Source organism: Brachyhypopomus gauderio, chromosome 17, assembly GCF_052324685.1.
Source record: "Brachyhypopomus gauderio isolate BG-103 chromosome 17, BGAUD_0.2, whole genome shotgun sequence".
Lineage (NCBI taxonomy): Eukaryota > Metazoa > Chordata > Actinopteri > Gymnotiformes > Hypopomidae > Brachyhypopomus > Brachyhypopomus gauderio.
The window spans coordinates 110,209-129,596 of NC_135227.1; the positions used below are offsets into that span (position 1 = coordinate 110,209).

The window sequence follows — 19,388 nt, forward strand, 5'->3', positions numbered from 1 at the left end:
CAAGGTTGCCATTGATGAGTGAAATCCAGCTGTAGAAAACAAGCCAACGAGACGAGGCTGAACTTGTGCTGACCTCACCAGGAGCCGTGCTCGGCGGTGTTACGGCCGGACGGTGGACAAGTCCATCAGGAGAGGCCTGAAATGGCTCCTGAGCAACATCGCCGAGGACTACGAGGCGATCGCCGAGCGTGTGCAGAGGGACACGGCCAAGCAGCGGGCCTGGGAGGAGCAAGACAGGAAGGAGCGAGCAGAACGAGTGAGGAAAATACGGGAGGAGAGGTCAGGAAACCGTGTGTGTGAGAGAGACAGTACTGTTTTGGTTCTGGTGAAATGTATATTTTGAAGGGTTTACTCTTCCTGTAGGGACAGGAAAGAGCGTGAGGAGAAGGAGCCGGAAGAGAGGCGAGTGGAGGAGAAGAAGGAGGAGGAGGAGGGTGCCAACATGTCCAGCCCCATTGAGCCAATAAACAATGTTGTTCATGAGGCAGGTTTCCCTCCCAGCCAATGAGGTGTTTAATGTGCCTCAATGTTCCTGACTGTCCTCTTAATCAGACCGCTGTTCAATCTTCAGTTAATTTAGTAAATTATTTCAGGAGGACAATAAGGAGGATAAGGAGACGGGAAAGGGAGAGGACGCCCTGCAGGGCGGCGCTCTGAATTGCAGGAGCAAACCGAAGGAGGATGTTGAGAGCACCAAATCAGGTCAGAATGTTTCATATGATCCAAATAAAATGTATTAAGTTGTTTTAAAGTGATTACTCTTTTTGCTGTTGTGGAAGGGTGTCTGTTGGGTGTGGGATTACTTATCTCCTTCATCTTGGTAGTACCAGTATCCTAGGCCCACGCCCTAGTCCCCTAGGCCCACGCCCTAGTCCCCTAGGCCCATGCTCTAGTCCCTTAGGCCCACACTCTAGTCCCCTAGGCCCACACTCTAGTCCCCTAGGCCCACACTCTAGTCCCTTAGGCCCACACTCTAGTCCCCTAGGCCCACGCTCTAGTCCCCTAGGCCCATGCTCTAGTCCCTTAGGCCCACACTCTAGTCCCCTAGGCCCACACTCTAGTCCCCTAGGCCCACGCTCTAGTCCCCTAGGCCCACGCTCTAGTCTGTTCTGATCTGCAATGCATCCCTCAGCATTTTCCCCTCTTAACACACCTGACTCACCTCAGCAAACAGTTGATTAGCTGATGAAATTAATCACTAATGTTAAAACATGATACGCACTAAATTATACAGAGCTGCAGGCTTCTACCAGTAGAACTTGATAGCCTTGCTTTAGATAATTAACCTGAATTAACACTTAAAATGATGGATTTAATAAAAACTACAATTGCTATTTAATTAGGGTCAACAAACAGTCAGCAGAACTGAGACACCCTGGGAAACAGATCGTTAGCTGCCTAATCTAGGCTGCTAAAAGGCTTTATCTCCTCCTCAGGGCCAGCAGACCAAGCCAAAAAGACCAGAAAACTACGTCTGAGGTGGAGAAACAGGGTTGAACCTTTGAGGGTTGAGGACTCAACCTAGAGCCCCACTCCACCACCTCCACCAGGTGAGAGTTCTAGCCAAACTTCAGCAGCACTGAAACACGTGAAAGTCACTGGACTTCACTGTTTTTTTGTTTTACACAATGTATAATTTATTTTTTGTAGCATTTATAATTCCAATTGTGCTTGTAGAAAACAATATGTTACCTTATAACTACGGTGAAACCAACATGGAAGTCTACTCCAAAGAATCCCTAATCTGACCTCAGATTTTCAATAACATGCCTTTTGCGCTTTGGTGGAGTTTTTACAAAAGCGTCATTTTACTTCTGTTTGTAGTTGGATGGGCAACTCCCAAAGTTTCTAGACTTCCTAAGCTTGAGCCCCTTGGAGATACACGGCACTCTGGTAACTTCACTGTTCAACCCCCCCCAACAGGTCATAGAGATGCAGGAGGTGTTCAATGTGATGTACATTTTTCACAGTGTTCTGCAACTCTGTGTATTGTTTATTGTAATTCATCTGATGCGCACTGATCTGCATGGTTAGACACCAGGTTGTTGATCAGGAGAATAAGGTTTGTATGTATGGGCAGGACAAATATAAAAACCCAGCTGAAGATTTCATGTACATGGAAAATGTTGACTATATGCTGCACTACACTTGACAAACTTTGTTCAGGAAGGTTTTCTTGGATATTTAGTCCTTCGGGTGTTATAAGCAATAAATTCCAACTGTGTTTGATGGAGAATGAAGAACCGAAGGAATTAGGCTGATGTATCGTTGTTTTAGTAGGATGGATTTCACTAATCTCTCTTCTTCCATCATTTTCTCCCATTGGCAGATTTCTATGGCAAGCCCCTCCCACTTGTAATAAGGTGAAGTCCATGTACGTCCGCGTGTTTGGATTGTAATGTTCAGTGTGATGGCGAACTGCTGTAGCTGGTTGAAAAGGTGGCGTAAGCCTGCAAGGTAAGTCAGTGCTATAATAATTATACTATATTTTGATTATAGACTGTCCAGAAATCGCTGATATCTGAATTGTACATAACTTTTAATCTGCACGACCACGTAATTGCAGTGTAGAGGAGTTTAAATCTGTTCTTTCTTAATTGTACTATCTATTTAGACAAAGTATCGTATATACAATGGCGTACAAATAGTTGTGTTTATAAATGTCGTCTGTACATTTCTGTACTATATGAGGTGTGTTTTCCCTTCTCTGAAACCACCTCATCAACTTTTTCAAGGTGCTCTTTACTTCTGTCCCTTAACACACGGCAAGACTATCTTGGATAAGTATGAGGCACACCGGTTTATCTCTGGAGATAAATCAAGCTCTATTTGTTGTCATGGGACCACTAGAGATGAATTTACTGTGGTCTGTGTTGCCTATTATCTTTTCTGTCCTCATTGTGAATTTGGTTGTGTTTGTAGATGTAAGAAAATTGTTCAAGCCTCAAAGAGATTTACCGTCCACCGTAGCTCCAATGTGCTCACCATTGCTCTAAAGCGCTTCGCTAACTTCAACGGAGGCAAAATTGCAAAGGTTTGCCCACCGTACTTAATTCTGCCGCACTGTTGTACACTTTCCTTAGTCGTTTCACGTGATCTATGCCGTTGCACAACTGTTCTCTGTCCCCCTGTGCAGGACGTGAGATATCCAGAGTATCTGGACATGCGTCCGTTCATGTCGCAGTCCCACGGAGAGCCACAGCTCTACGGCCTGGACGCTGTGCTGGTCCACTCCGGGTTTAGCTGCCACGCCGGACACTACTACTGCTATGTGAAGGTTTGATGTGCTGCGCGGTTTCAGCATTCTCTGCGTTTTTGCACTGAGTTTCTGCTCTAGCTAATGGATGGAATAATGTTTTTATTTCAGTCTGGTAATGGGCAGTGGTATGAGATAAACGATGCATCAGTATCTGTAAGTGACATACGATTAGTGCTGAACCAACAAGCGTACTTACTGTTCTACATCCGGTAAGTTCAACCTAATGTTTAAACCAGCTCCAGATTTTTGAATAGTGGAATATTTAGAAACTTTTACACTTTTATTCCCCCCCCAATCCATAATTTTTAGGTCAACAGATCTTAAAAACGGAGACTGTAACTCTGTGACCCATGGTCCCGGTCATTGCTCCCCTCGCCCGGTCAGCACGGCCAAGGTGAACGGGCCTCAGTTCACCTCCAACGTCTTCATCGGTCCACAGCTTCCTCCTCACATGGGGAAGGTATCACCACACCACTGCACCATGCCAGGAAATCTGACTGGGAACTGGTTGTTATTGTTCACTAGTATAATTGAGAGGGCTGTGTTTTGTTTGTTTACACTGTTAAACTCTTACTTTCTGTTCCTGATATTCAGATTTCCCATAACTGACCGCTGTTCACTTTGCAGAATAACTCTCCCATGAAGGAGGACCACAGTGGCTTAAATTGTCTGGATTGTCTCTCTCTTCCTCCGCATCTCAACCCGTGCGGCCCACGGCCATCCCGGAAGCACCAAACAGGCCTAAGCTGAACTTCCTCATCGGCCAGGGAAAGACAGTGCGGCCGAGCCAGAGCCAGCCCAGCCCCTGCAGTTCTTCGGCTGCCGTGTCCCACCTGCGCCCGCTGCCCTCGTCCTCTTCCTCCAGCGCACCACAGTCTACCTCAGACCTCAGACGGCCTGTGCAGGTGAACGGTGGCGCCGCCGCTCACAATGGAGCAGTTTTCCTGGTTCCGTATGGCCAAGAGTCATCTGACGAGTCCAACCAGGAAGGCGGAGCCTTGGATAATGGCACAGGGAAGTCTTACCCTGGTACCAAGGGGCAGTCATGGCCTGGTGGTTGGGGAACTGGTCTTGTGACCGGAGGGTTGTGGGTTCGATCCCCAGGCCTGATGCCATGACTGAGGTGCCCCTCAGCAAGGCCCCTAACCCTCAATTGCTCACTTGTATAAAAATGAGATATAAATGTAAGTCGCTCTGGATAAGAGCGTCTGCCAAATGCCATAAATGTAAATGTAAATGTGCCAAGGCGTCCGACGGGAAAGGTGGGATGGATGGTCCCCTCTTCCACAGCTCAAACTCCCTCACGCCCAAGACCAACGGAGAGAGGCCCGTGGCAACTGCGGACGCCCAACGGCGATGACTGCAGGGAAGATGCAGCGGCGTCTCTGTCTGGTGCGCCAAGCTGTAGTGAAGGCAGACGAGCGTGTGAGGAGCGGAAGTGTGTTAAAGACTCTGAGCAGCCACACCTTTCCTCCACCCTGAAGGAGCGAGGCAGATCCAGGCAGCGACATTATCGAGAGCGGGAAAACCGGCAAGGTGACTTCCCTCGCTCATTTGAATACTATGTTCAATACTATGTTGGGAAGAAAGACTCGGGACACAAGTGGGCTAAAGCACCGCGGCTTTAGATTTTTTTTTTACCATACTGTACAGCTGGACTTTCAGATCAATGAAAATGTAGACAGTATAAATTTAATATATACATAAAAAAAGAAGCCTGGAGCTTTAACATCAGAATTACTGCTCAGACATAGACTCAGGACTTTCTCACTTGTGAAGATGAGACGATTTCTCCCTTTATGGACACCTCCTTGGGAGCGAGAGGAAAAATGAACCAACATGCTGCATAAGAGGAGAAAGACTGCACCGTCTCCTGGCTATGAGCTATGATGTCACCATACTCACATATCTGTTCAGAACTATAGAACTACGCTCGCTCCGTCTGAACCTCCACCACCGTTAACCTGGACACACTTGATTCTTTCACATTGCTTCATCCTCCCCACCAAGACCCCTGTCATTTTCTTTCACTTCTTTCAAGCTTGAGACTATCCAGCATCGTGGCATTAGTTTTCTGATTATTCCAGTTTTGTTCAAAGTGAAATGTATAAAAAAAAAACCTTGCATTATATTGTGTGGCTGTGGATTATATTGCGTATGTGTGTGGGTTTTGGTTTTTGTGGTTTTAAAAATATATATTTTATTTTTTTATATAAATCATATTGTCAAAAATACTGTGAATTGAAGTTCAACTGTACCATCAGTTATTTGTTTGCGTTCCTGTATCAGGAGTTCAGTATAGACACTTCTTTCAGTAAAACCACTCAGCATAATGTAGGCCATGTTACATCACCTTTTTCTCACCTACAATAAACTGAAAAAGGTTATGTTCAATTTATACATTTTACTGTAGCATGTCAAAATAAATGTATACATTGTACATTATATATTAATTATGAGGGGAAAGCCTTAATGTCTACAATTGTAACATTTGCTCTCGGTATGTTTACAAATTGTTGTTGGGGTGAATAGATGTGTATGTGATGAGGGGCTGAGTGGCTTTGTATAGAGTGAGGTCTGATGCCCCCCCCCCTTTGGGGATAAAGAAAAAAGGAAAAAAAAAACAGCTATGTGCGTGCTGCTTCACTGTGCATTAGCTGCTATGATGGTATTTTTGCTGGTTAAATTTATGCTTTTGTAAATCTTCTCCAAAAGCTGTTGCTTTGCTAGTCTTCAGTTTTCAAGATGTCTGTACCAAGGATCTGTACAAAGTTTGCAGTTTTAATTATTTTCTACCAATTTCTGTCAGTCCTCTGCATCACATTTCCATATAGAACCTTCACAATACAGAGAACCTACAAATAGTCACTGACTACTACTTGAGAACTGAAAAACTATAGGATTTCTCATAAATCAACTTGAATGTGTTCAACATTTTTCAAGTTTTCTGTTGCTGCAGCCCTTCAAGGCAGTTGTAACAAAATCAAAAGTCAAGCTTTCTAACAGTTAAAAATTATAAACATTTCACTAGATCGAGTTGTCCATACAAATATGAGGGCTTATCCTGAAGTACAAAGACTTTTTCATTGGAGTATGGTTGATGTTAATTGAGGTCAGAGCAGCAGACTTCATATATTAATGTACTTGGGTTTTGCCAATAAATATTAGCCTGACAGCAGTCTCCAGTTCTAGGGATTTTGGCCGCTTGAAAAAACCAAATTGGCCCCGGTCATTTGGGGACTGTGTCAGCAGAGGTGGGTAGGAACGCGTTACATTTACTCCGTTACATTTACTCAAGTAGCTTTTTGGACAAAAATGTACTTGTTGGAGTAGTTTTAATATGAAAGATTTTTACTTGAGTAAATATGTGGTGAGAAAAACGCGACTTTTACTCCGTTACAATCGGATTTGTGCCACGCGCTACCGTTACTTTTGTTTTGTAAATAATTAGTCTTTTCAGTGAGAAGACTGACCAACGTCTCGTCACCCAAGTATGAGTGACCAATCAAATGAAGCCGGTCAATCACGTGATCACATACGCAAACTTTCTCCACCGTAGCAAGAAAGTGACAGAAAAACCTACCGAACATCCCTGACCTCACATACAGCCAATGTTTATATTACAAACGTGTAAAAGGACAGCTATATAATGCGCTGCAGGGTTGCCAAGTTTTCAAGATCACTTTTAGTGAGATTTAAACCGGGGTGGGGGGTGGGGGTTTGGGTGGTGAACGTAAAATGTTGACGGGGGGGGGGGTGTAAAATGGATACAAATTAAGTGTTATATCGCGATCGATCGATCGCCAGTGGTTGGTGCCAGAGCGAACTAGTAACTCATTGAATCATAAATATGGATCAGAGGTAAATAAACTAGATTTTTTTTTTCGGCGTGAGAAATCGGATGTGTGGGGTGTAAGCGTGTGAAGACGGTCAAATGCGTGTCTCACGCTCAATGCGTGAGAGTTTGCAACTTTGGCGCTGCCAATTGTGTCTGTAAACGTGTGGACATTTCAGCCTACAAGAACTCAACATCAAATATGAGGAAACACGATGCGATAAGTTTGCTGTATGTATAATTTTGTGTAATGCTATATCTCTGAGGCATAACGTTTGTATGATGTAATTATTAAATGTAACACAGTGCAATACTAAAAACCAGTTCTCACACTGATTGTACACACTAGCAATATATGATGATTAAGTTTGCTACAAATTGATTCAGTTGGTGTCAAGTTGTAGCTACTGTGACGCCGGAGGCGTCGGGACAGAGGCAACCGGAGACGGGGGTTGAACAGAAGGATGTTTATTGTCCATGGCAACCAAACCAGTAAAGCTCTTAGCGCACACACTGCAAGTGATGCAAGGTAAAGCTTGTAGCGCACACCAGTAAAGCTCCTAGCGCACACACTATAAGTGATGCAAGGTAAAGCTCGTAGCGCACACTAGTAAGGCTCCTAAAGCACGCACTGCAGGTGATGCAAGGTAAAGCTCGTGGTGCGCACGCAGGTAGGGAACGCAGTGACGGACACGCAGAGACCAGAGACGCTCATGTAGCGGCAATGTGCAGCACTGGACCAGACGACCTGCGGGCTTAAGAAGAGCAAAGTAAATAAGAAACAGGTGTTCAGTATACTGGTGATTGGGACTGTGGGAGTGGTGCGCGGGGGTGTGTGCTGGGATCGGCTGCTGGCCGGGATGCGCGCCCTCTGGTGGCGACCCGGCCCCCTCACCGTGACAGCTACACGTATTGGCTGACAGTCTTATCAGTTAGTGCCTTTGTGGAACACATTAAAGTTACACAGGCCTATTAATTAGTAACAAACAAAAATACATATTAGTTATAATAAATAATTTATATATATAATATTTATTTATAATAAATAATTTTTGTTATCATTAAAAGTCATTGTTTCCCGTAATTCAATTTCCCATGATGTAATTTACTGACACGAGACAGTACTCATGCATTTACTCACTACTTGAGTAGCTTTTAATCAAAGTACTTTTTTACTTTTACTCAAGTAAATTTTTGGGATGCATACTTTTACTTTTACTTGAGTAACATTTGGTTCAAGTAACTGTACTTTTACTTGAGTAAAATTGTTGAATACTCTACCCACCTCTGTGTGTCAGTCATAACTGCTCTCCCTCACCTAGCATCTCTGCTTAAACCTGTACTTAGCGTGCCTGTCTGGTCAGGCACACTTAGGTGCGGATTGTGAGGTATTGACCGTTTTTGGCCTAGCTACGCTGTTTAGACTAGTTTGCACAGCTATCAACACCTTAGGCATTCTGAAGGAATAACGGTACACCAGTGATTAAGAGGTCAGTTTTGAAGTGATCAAAATAATGATAATGCCAACATCTTCAGTTTTTCCTATAGGTTTTTGGTGTTGAGCCAGCAAGGTTTGATTAGTGTAGTGAGTAGAAGTATCTCACAATTACACTTTCCTAAAGCACAAGTAAATCTAACTAGCACACAATGAAGTAAAGGCCTATCATCCTCCAACATTTTACACATGAAAAAGCCAAATTCTTCTGGTTATCTGCAGATGATCACATCAAGGTTTGCACCAACCACAGCCATCTCTTACGACCGAGAGTCTTTGCTGACGTTAAAACAGTCCGTCACCCATGGCTGAACCACTGTGGGTTTGAGGATATGGAAGCCGTTGGTTCAAGGTGTGAAGCTATAAAATATAATTTTTATTAGAACTACAGTAAACTTCATGCTAATTAAATGTTAGAATACTGGTATAATTGTGTGCTCCTCTCAGAGCATTCTGACTCATGGACTAACATTCTTGAATCTGCATGCTCTGACCCAAATGGGTTAGGGATACAGAGGGGCTGAGATGGAGTCAAACGATCAGGGGGACCAGAACCTAACAGGAATAGGGGAACACACAACGGGCAGGATTGGGGTCGACAGCTTGGACAGGGACAGCCAGAAATGGCCAGGGTCATGGCAAGACAAGACATAGAGCAGCCAGGAGAGGAAACTGGTTGGGGTATGGGGTTGAGACATGGGAATGAGCCTATATCTTTTATGTCAAACGTTTTATTTAAATGTCTACATTTAATTTTAATAATGTGTTTTCCTCTATAAATTTATTTCTAACATTTCATTATTGAATTTTTGTTCTATTTAAATTAATTGTATTTAACTTTAATTATTTGTGATAGCTTTTATCTCTAATTTTTTTTTGGCAAAAACAATCCTGAGGTGATATGTACTGGGACATAATAAACTTTACAAAACTTGTAACTTGTAAGAGTAAGTTTGATGCACCTGCCTGGTTTTGTCTTGATTAGACCCCAGACTGGCACCTGAAGAAGGACCAACTATATGGGTCACCCACTCTCCCACAGATACTCTACTCACAGGTACTGTGTAACACTGAAGATTACATGCATATTCACCAAACCAAATAACCATGCGTGATAAAGTAAAAATATATATTTATTACATTTTTTGTAAGGTTTGGCAAAGGAGAAAAAACATCAGCTTTCTGCACATGACCTGACTAGTAAAACATCAGTAGGTAAGAAATGCTTTCAGGTTTTTCACACTCTTTGTAGCTGGGGACATTGTAATCAAAACATTATCATCCAATGGTGTACAATTTAATGCAATCCAAAGTCACTACTAATATTTCTGTAAGCCCCCTTAGTGACCACTGCTTAATAAGCCTGATCCTGTCTGATCAAACTCTCTTCAAGGGAAGGAAGGAATATTGGAAATTCAACACATCCCTCTTAAAAAATGATGCATATTGCTGTAAAATTAAATAACTGATTATAGATTTGAATAATAATGCAAACTTATCTCGAATACAAAAATGGGAATTTTTAAAATTCTCAATAAGGAAATTATCTATTGCTTTTAGTAAAAATCTAGAAATGGAAAAAAGGGAAAAGGAAAACAATTTGGTTAAAACCTTGCTCAATTATTATTCTAAATGTATTTGGTCAGAAGAAGATAAAATACAAATCTCTAATATACAAACTGAATTAGACCAATTTTAATGCCAGAGGTGCATTTGTCAGATCACGGGCAAAGTGGCTAGAAGAGGGAGAAAAAAATTCATCATTTTTCAGTAGGCTAGAAAAACAAAGACAAGAAAAAAATGCAATTACTTGTTTATTAATTAATGGGGAGGAATGTACAGACTCAAAAACAATATCCAAAGAAGTATACAGTTTTTACAGTAATATTTACTCCCCTTCTTATAATGAACAATATTCTAAATACTTATATAATCTATATAAACAATAATCTATATATATATATATATATATATATATATATATATATATATATATATATATTGATTATGTATTATATTATATATTATATTATATAATATTATTGTATTATAAAATTATATATTATATTATATATCTATAGATTATATATATATATTAAATAATCTAAAAACAATAGAGGATAAGAGTCCAAAAATTGACGACAATTTCAAAAATATTTGTGAAGAAGACCTAAAATTAGCCGAATTAGATAAAGTCATCACTAAAATTGCATCGGATCGTTCACCTGGTCCTGATGGATTAACTGCTAACTTCTACAAGCATTTCTGGGAGGAGATAAAAATTTTACTATTTGATGCAATTATAGAAAGTATTAATAAAAAGGAATTGATGACAATGATGAAACAAGGTCTAATAAAACTTATCCCTAAACCAGAAAAAGACAAAAGAATGTTAAATAACTTAAGGCCTATTACTCTTCTCAATACAGACTACAAACTCTTTACAATGGTACTGGCATCCAGGTTAAAAGTAGGTCTTTCAAAATTAATTAGCAATTCACAATCAGGATTCATGAAAGGTAGATCTATTCATAACAATATCAGATTGGTTTTGGATCTTATAGATTACAGTGATCTAGTACATTCTAAAAAGTAAAACGGTAATGTACTTAATTTTTTTGGTTAAACATTTTCACACTTGAGTAAAATTGAGTAAAATTTAAAGCTGTGAAATCATTTACATATACTATCTGAGTTGAGTAAAAGTGAAAAAATTAAGTAGATATGAGTAATCACATTAAGCTCTACAGAATAAAATATTGACTGAAAAGAAATAGAATCCTTACTTAAAACTATTTAAAACAATTGAGTAGATCTAATTGAAGTGTTAGGTAAAAATAACTATTAAAAAAATGCAACATGCAGTAAATGTATGTATGGAATATGTAGCAAACTCTAGTGAGCTGGTTTTAACTTTGCCATCTCAAACAATACACCAACAAAAATGAGTCCTTCTATTTAAGACTCCACACAACAGCTGTGAACAGAGGCTGTTTGGGATTAATAAAAACCTCAAAATTGATTAGACTAATAAAACATAACATTTAATATAAAGTAACTCCGGTGTAAAACTAGAACTCATCTTTAAAATTGAAAACAGTCTTAAAACATTGTCAAATCACAGACAGATTCAAAAACTCTGGAAATCTCCACCTGCATTTAATGAGAAGTCATCCCTTCACTCAGTAGTACACAGCCAATTGAAAATCCCAACGGCAAAACATCTTTGCGATCAGTACTTTGAAGCTACACATGCAGGTAGTTTTTGAGTCTTTGAACTTTGGTTGAAGGGTTTCCAGAATCCAGCTCCAGCAGTACTTTTTGGAAAAACTCAAAACTGTATTTGAGATTCTTGGGGTATCTAAGATCCAAGGCATAGGTCAGTCCCAACAAGTAGCAACAGGATCTGCTAAGACCGTGGTGCCCTCAATCACAATGCCTACATCAGCTGATTCTTCCAATGACTCTTGATTCCGCAGCAGGTAAATCTTCATCATCTCCTCTGCCAGCTCTTCTTGTATACTGACAGAAGCATCAGCAGGGTTCTGCAGACATTGAAAAAACATTTTGTTAGAGCTCACTCGTAGTATGCATGTTACAAGACAGGGACACCGACATACACTCAGATCTTTAAAGTCCAATTGTTCACCTAAAAAGGTACTTTGCATATCAGCATGAATAGTATATATTTGTACCTTTATCGATACATGTTTTAACAAAAAAAAAATAGAATGCTTATTTTGAAAATGTATGAGAAAAGAAAATAATTTAGGTACTACAGTGTATTTCCACAGGTCGAGCTAAAGGAGAACTCCAGTGTAAAAGTAAATGTGGGTGCAGTAAAACATGAGAAAGAGTACTAACCTTTGTTGAATAGCCCCCTTCTCCCACAGCTTTCTGAGATCCAGCAGTTTTGTGCCGCTATCTTAAAGTAAAGACGAGTTCAGTAGAGTGAAGAGCACAAAATGGAGCTCATGCTAAAGTACACGCTGAGTTGCGTGTCCGTCACTGTGCTGATCACATCTTTACTTTAAGATGGTGGCACCCAGAGATTTAGCCAAGTTACAGAATGTAAACGGTGGTTTTAATAAACTGCTTGTGCACTTTTAATGTTCTTAATGCCTCGTTTTAAATGCCAGTGCTCTCTGGATTCTACTAATGAGGTGTGGATAACGGTGTAAAACGCTATTTATCTGCATAAGCAAGAAATGCCAGGTTTCACCCATTCTAAAGCCTGTATGTACAAAATTGCTGGACCTCTGAAAGCGGCGGGAGAAAAGAGATGGGCTATTCAACAAAGGTTAGTACTTTTTATCATGTTTTACTACACCCAAAGTCCATTTCACACCGGAATTCTCCTTTAATATTAAGTTCTTAATTTTGGGATTCAGAAATTTGGATGTGTGCTGAACAGGCTTGGTTCAAAATGCATTCAGTAAATTTTTACATTCAACATTTACCTATTTTATCATCCAGGAGCACATTAATAAATGGACAACGTACCTCCTTTGTTTAATCCTTCAGCTTCTCTTCTTAAATGCTACTGGTGATGTAAAACAAAAATAGGACATTTTAAAATATGCTTGACAAGTGGGGGGAAATTTTAACAATAGAAATGAAATGTTTCATTGAAAACAATAGGTTGGACAACCTATTGTGTGGCTTTCTCCTTAAGAACGTATATACAATGTCATATATGTGACAAAACAGTTCCACAACAGTTGCTGAAATCATTAGCTATAAAAGTCAGTTTAACATTTCCTAGCTAGACAGGACATGTGGCAGGTATCAGTAATGCATCCTCTCTCAGTAAAACTAAAATGTAATGCCATTCTTCCTAAGGTAACATGTGCAGTCACAATTAAGCACAATTATGCGATATTAGCATGATTAATTTTTTTTCAAAACACTACCGTTAAACATTGTTAGTCAATTGACCACCACCAAGCTTAATTTAAGTTCCTCAGTAAATTACACATAGAAGTGATAGTTGGGAGTCAACTGTAGTATAAAGATTTTATTTAAAAAATGCATCAAGACAGAGACCAAGACCAGATTAAGATTTAAAAATAAAATATGTAACCACTAACTACATTCATTGTTTATCATTTTATTTAAAATGTTACAGAGTGGGGTTGGTTGGGGGCACTGTAAAACATTAGCTAGCTATCTCCTCTATAAATAAAAACATTTTCTGATTTGGACATAACCCATCTTAAAAGAGATGCCATACTGCTAATGCACGCGGTAGCTAGTTTGTTAGCTAGTTAGTTACATTACACATAGAAAATCATATTGCTGAAAATATAATTATAGTGACTAATGTTACTAGCTAGATAGCTCGCTGCTAAGGCTAGTTCTCAGTCAGTTTACTAAGTATGCTAGCTAGCTAGCTCACCGGTAACGTTAGCTAGTAGTTATTAGTTAGCCAACCAGAAGGACGATTAAGCTCACTTAACTGCTAGAATAATTTTAGCTCTGTTAATTCACCGCACTGAGACATGCCTTTTAACGGCATTTATTACCGACTTTACGCCAGAGTAGAGTAAAATAAACAGAGCGGTAGCTTTAGAGCTTGTACCGCAGAAAGTAATACCCCAGGATACTCAGTAACCGTAAGTTAAAGTTGTAAATGCAGATGTCACAATTACCTGGAAAAACAACATTAACAGCTGCTAGCTGACTACTTACCAATAGGCGGTGCTCCTCAGCAGATTTCCCAGGAGGCACTGGTCTTTTCCCGCACTTTTTTGTTAATGGTGTCCACGTGATGATATTTAAGTTAACTTACTCAATTTCTTCAGTTCTTATAGAAGAAAATTAAATATTGATTTGTAGTAAATAATAATTGTAGTATTTAAAACTGATCAGTTAAATTACTCCTATCTTAACTATTTTATTTGGAATCTACCAAAAATATTAAGCATGTTCTAAAAATCTAATCAGTTAGTCAACTACTAACTTATTTTCTTCAAATAAACTTAAATAGAAGATGTAAATTGAGGACAAATTTAACTGTTGGAGATTTAGGTTTTTTTTTTTACTTGTCCAACTCAAACAATCGCTTAAATTATTTTCAGAGATTTTTTAAATGCAGTATAGCTGTTTATTATTGAGATATTTACAAAGCCACTGGAATATTTTTTAGAGTGTAGAAGACAATTCTTATATTTTATTCCTTGACTTTCAGAAAGCATTTGATTCACTTGAACATCCCTTCATTTACAATACACTAAAATATTTTGGATTTGGAGAACATCTTCTAGATATAATTAAGATGTTACACACATACATCAATAGTTGTGTTTCCCTCCATGAAGGAACAGGCCCAAGGTTTAATATAGGAAGAGGTATAAGACAAGGTTGCAGTTTGTCTCCACTGTTATTTATTACTGTCACTGAATTATTGTCCATACAATGAAAAAATTCTCAAATTGAAGGCATTACAATAGATGAAAAACAAATTATTATTGGTCAATTAGCAGATGACACAACACTGTTTTTGAAAAATAAGGAACAAATACCAGTTGCTCTTCAGGTAGTGAAGTCATTCTCCCAGGCTTCAGGTCTAATTCTTAACCTTAATAAATCTGAACTTTTAAGTATTCATGACAGTTCAGAAAATACGTTGTATAACATCCCAGTGAAAAAAGAAGTTAGATACTTGGGTATATGGGTGTCTAAAGATTCTAAATCTAGTTATAATAATAACATTCAGAAGCCAATTGAAAAATCCAGAAGAATCTTAAATAATTGGTTGCAAAGAGATTTAACGCTATTTGGAAGATCACTATTGACAAAATCTGAATTTATTTCGAGACTAATATACCCCACTTACTCTTTACCCCTTTCTAAAAAAAAAACCATAAAAGAAATAAATACCCTAATTTTCAATTTTATCTGGAAAAATAAACATCATTATATCAGAAAAGCAGACATGATCAAAAATTATGAAGATGGAGGAATAAAAGCAATTGATTTATTTATTTAAAAAATAAAGGTTCCTAAGGTTAAAGAAGTTCACTTTAAAATTTTTAATGAAATATATCCTTCACAGGAATTTATTTAAGAGAATTGTCAATTTTGTAAATCATCAGTGGAATCAACTGAACATTTATTTTTTGAATGTGAGGTTTCACAAAGATTTTGGAAAGAAGTGCACAATTGGTTAATCTCTAAGTCTGTTCAACTAAGTCCTTTTTCCTGGAAAGATACTGAAAGAAACTGAATATCTGTTCACATTATTTTGTAAATCCTTAAGAAAAGTTAATACAGCCCCTGCAATTAAACTTTTTGTTTATTTCAGAATTTAAACTGATTTAAGCCCAGGTTGTTGTTGAAGTTTTGTTTCTGTTTTTATTTTTTTTATTATTTCTAATATTGCTAAGTTAAGTTACTTGACTAATATTTATGGTAGTTTGATAAAGTGTTTATAACTTGACTTTAAGGAGGAATTATTTAAAATAGTTCATTTAGAAATGTATGTAAATGTGAAATGGTCGTTAACTCATGTACGTCTTTATTTGTTTTTGTAATGTTGTGTTGGTTTAATTAAAAAAAAAAAAAAAAACTCCTTTCAACCGCAGTCAAGTTTAGCGCACTGCAACCATTTGACCTCATCTACCCAGCAGACATTGCACGTCAGAAAACATGGCTGCGCCCATATGTCAAATATTTCTAATAAAAGCGTTGATTTGTAAATAAATCTGCTGCTTTTGTGATTTTTTACAACATGTCTTAATAATTTAGATTAATTACAGCATATTAAGGCTTACAAGTGTTACCAGCTGGGGTTCCCTTTAAGGTTTACTGGTATTGTGAGAAAATGTATGTTTTTGGTCAGTAAGGTAACATTTTATAACATGACACAATATACAGTTAACCCTCAGTCATTAAGTTGTTTGAGAACAAATTGTGATGTATTGACATTTATTGCAATATCAATTTAAATCCATATTGCCGTCACTAAGTTAGACTTGACAGTATTTCCGAGAGACCATTTTGTTCTGAAAAAAATCTGTCTGATTACTGAAAACTACTACCAAGTTCAGAGAAAATTCTTCTTATGTAGGCTACACTATAGACATGATATGTGGTATAGTGAGTGTGTCTTTCTCTTTCAATGTTGGAAACATGGCCTCCACCTTGGAAGCAGTTTAAGTTGGTATGTGTGCACACATACTAAACACAAAGCTCCCTCTGTTGGGGAGAACTACAGGTTATTTCTTACCTTTCACTAGCTGTGCAGTGAACTTGGTGAACTTTCTTGACATGGAAAACTTTGAAATTCATAGTAAATATCTTTCCAAAACTGGTGCACTCTCACTATTGGCCAATGTTCTACTGTTTCCTGGTGTAAGTTGTTTTATGGTGAGAGTGAACTGGGTCAAATATTAGTTAATATTAGTTAAATATTAAATATTAGTTAATCCCAGTTGCAGCTATACCCTAAGAGTCCTTCCCTTGATTGCGTATACAGCTCAAACCACAACCCCAACGTAAAGAGTACTCCAAAATCGGTGATAAAGCTTGCTGCCTACTGCTAATTTAGTGTCACCGAATGCTAAACACTAACACTGCCCTCCAACAACCTGGCCACTAATCCTTCAGGACTAAAGTGCAAATGCAGGGCGTCCTCTTCCTTTCCCGTCTCCTTATCCTCCTTATTGTCCTTCTGAAATAATTTACTAAATTAACTGAAGTTTGAACAGCGGTCTGATTAAGAGGAACATTGAGGCACATTAAACACCTCATTGGCTGGGAGGGAAACCTGCCTCATGAACAACACTGTTTATTGGCTGGATGGGGCTGGGCATGTTGGCACCCTCCTCCTCCTCCTTCTTCTCCTCCACTCGCCTCTCTTCCTGCTCCGCCTCCTCACGCTCTTTTCTGTCCCTACAGGAAGAGTAAACCCTTCAAAATATATATTTCACCAGAACCAAAACAGTACTGTCTCTCTCACACACACGGTTTCCTGACCTCTCCTCCCGTATTTGCCGCACTCGTTCTGCTCGCTCCTTCCTGTCTTGCTCCTCCCAGGCCCGCTGCTTGGCCGTGTCCCTCTGCACACGCTCAGAGATCGCCTCGTAGTCCTCGGCGATGTTGCTCAGGAGCCATTTCAGGCCTCTCCTGATGGACTTGTCCACCGTCCGGCCGTAGCCCAACACCGCCGAGCACGGCTCCTGGTGAGGTCAGCACAAGTTCAGCCTCGTCTCGTTGGCTTGTTTTCTCAAAGGTACAGCTGGATTGTACCCCCCCCAGGAAAACCTTGTAGGCTACCAAGTTTCTCCCCGCTGTGAAGATGCTCACTGAATAAATACTCACAAGCTGACAGCGACATTTTTGCTCATTGACCAGCTTTTCCAGTGATAGGCTCTCAATGATGTCGGCTTCAGGCAATGCTCCTTCCTGGTCCTGCTTATTGGCCAGTCTGGGGGGGGGGGGGGGGGGGGGGGGGTATAGAGTGAGCTCTGTGTGTACGCCAAGTGAAAGCTCTCACAAACACATGACTCAAGGTCTGCACTTCAGAGCACTGAAGTGTGTGTGTGTGCGTGTATGTGCCTAACACGGACAAAACACAAACAACACCGGACAACCAATACATCCTCATGGTGTCTGCCGTCTGCGATGTTGTGTCTCGTGATGTCTGTTACCACAATATCACGCTGGAGAACCATCTATGACAGGAGATGTCATGTGGATGATCTAAGGTGTGTGCTTCTCACAGTGACGTTGTAGGAACTATGGTGTTGAAGTGCAGGGGTGCTCTGAAGGCTGCGAGGAGGTCCGGGAAACGAGACGTGCGTGAGACGCGTGTGAGATGTAACGAGAGATGTGCCACTCACACTAGCACGGGCTTGCCGGCGATTCGAGGGTGTCGGAGGACCTCGGCCATGGTGGCTCTGGTCTCATGGATCCTCTGGATGTCGCTGGAGTCCACCACGAACACCACGCCGTGCGACTCTGAGTAGTAGTTCTCCCAGATGCCGCGGATGCGCTTCCCACCGCCGAGGTCGAAGATGGTCACCTGGAACTTGCCTCGTTTCAGGTCCACCTTGGAGAAGCCCACCGTGGGGGCCACATTGACTGGGTTCTCTGAGGGAGAGACATGCGTTACTGTGAGACTACGGTGCGCTTAGCGACCCGCAGTAGCTTTAACCTTGGAGCGAGCTGAACTTGTACCGACTCCGAGAGCGAGACTGGAGAGTTTCAGCCTTTACCCAGAGCTTTACTGCTCATCTCATTAGCGTCCGTGGTCGTGCAGATTAAAAGTACAATTCAGATATCAGCAATTTATGGACAGTTTATAATCAAAATACACTGACTTACCTTGCAGGCTTACGCCACCTTTTCAGCCAGCTACAGCAGCTCGCCATCTCACTAAACCTTTTAATCTAGCTTTCACTCTGAAAACCTAAATGGTCAAGTATCTAACTGAGGTTAGGTGAGTGACAGGCAGGGAACGACACCGTGTCTGTGTCCCGTTATGCTGCAGGCTGCTTATACCCTCCAAAACACGATCTTAACTAACAGTCTTAACTAACAGTCAAACTAAATACAATTTAAACACAGATATTAAAAAAAGAAAGGTAATTACAGATATTTACAGAATTACAGATTTGTTTTTTACATAAACAGTAAAACGAATCTAGAAATAAAGCAGTTGGTATTGAATGAATGAATGAATGAATGAATCTTCAACTTATATAGCGCCTTTCTATATACCCAAGGATATATTTATAGAAATAAAGCAGTTGGTTTTGATATAGAAATAAAGCTGTTGGTTTTAAACTTGGTCG

General features: G+C 39.9%; 1 protein-coding gene and 1 long non-coding RNA gene across 5 annotated transcripts; one reads left to right on the forward strand and one right to left on the reverse strand.

Annotated features, from left to right (window-relative positions):
* The first annotated feature begins 588 nt into the window (after positions 1-588).
* On the forward strand, positions 589-5,413 carry LOC143480735 (ubiquitin carboxyl-terminal hydrolase 42-like). 4 transcript variants are annotated; one of them, XM_076978560.1, is made up of 8 exons: positions 589-702; positions 1,437-1,550; positions 2,330-2,457; positions 2,923-3,034; positions 3,137-3,277; positions 3,368-3,468; positions 3,569-3,719; positions 3,887-5,413. In XM_076978560.1, exons 3-8 carry the CDS (start codon positions 2,399-2,401, stop codon positions 4,007-4,009), a joined length of 687 nt encoding a protein of 228 aa, XP_076834675.1. In that variant the 5' UTR covers positions 589-702; positions 1,437-1,550; positions 2,330-2,398; the 3' UTR covers positions 4,010-5,413. The 4 variants fall into 4 exon arrangements, with proteins under 4 accessions (XP_076834675.1, XP_076834676.1, XP_076834674.1 ...); XM_076978561.1 differs by lacking the exons at positions 589-702; positions 1,437-1,550 and having other exon boundaries at positions 1,837-2,457; XM_076978559.1 differs by lacking the exons at positions 589-702; positions 1,437-1,550; positions 2,330-2,457 and adding an exon at positions 2,556-2,784.
* A 5,303-nt stretch (positions 5,414-10,716) lies between these two features.
* Positions 10,717-14,462, reverse strand: LOC143480920 (uncharacterized). The gene is made up of 3 exons (XR_013121914.1): positions 14,281-14,462; positions 13,093-13,132; positions 10,717-12,134 (listed from the first exon to the last, which is right to left on the reverse strand). It is a non-coding gene; the product is annotated as an uncharacterized LOC143480920 (long non-coding RNA).
* Positions 14,463-19,388: the final 4,926 nt, after the last annotated feature.

Coding starts and splice junctions, on each gene's coding strand:
- LOC143480735 (XM_076978558.1), top strand. CDS start 2,687: ATGAGGTGTGTTTTCCCTTCTCTGAAACCACCTCATCAACTTTTTCAA. Junction 3,469..3,568: donor TACTTACTGTTCTACATCCG/GTAAGTTCAACC, acceptor CATAATTTTTAG/GTCAACAGATCTTAAAAACG. Junction 3,720..3,886: donor TTCCTCCTCACATGGGGAAG/GTATCACCACAC, acceptor TTCACTTTGCAG/AATAACTCTCCCATGAAGGA.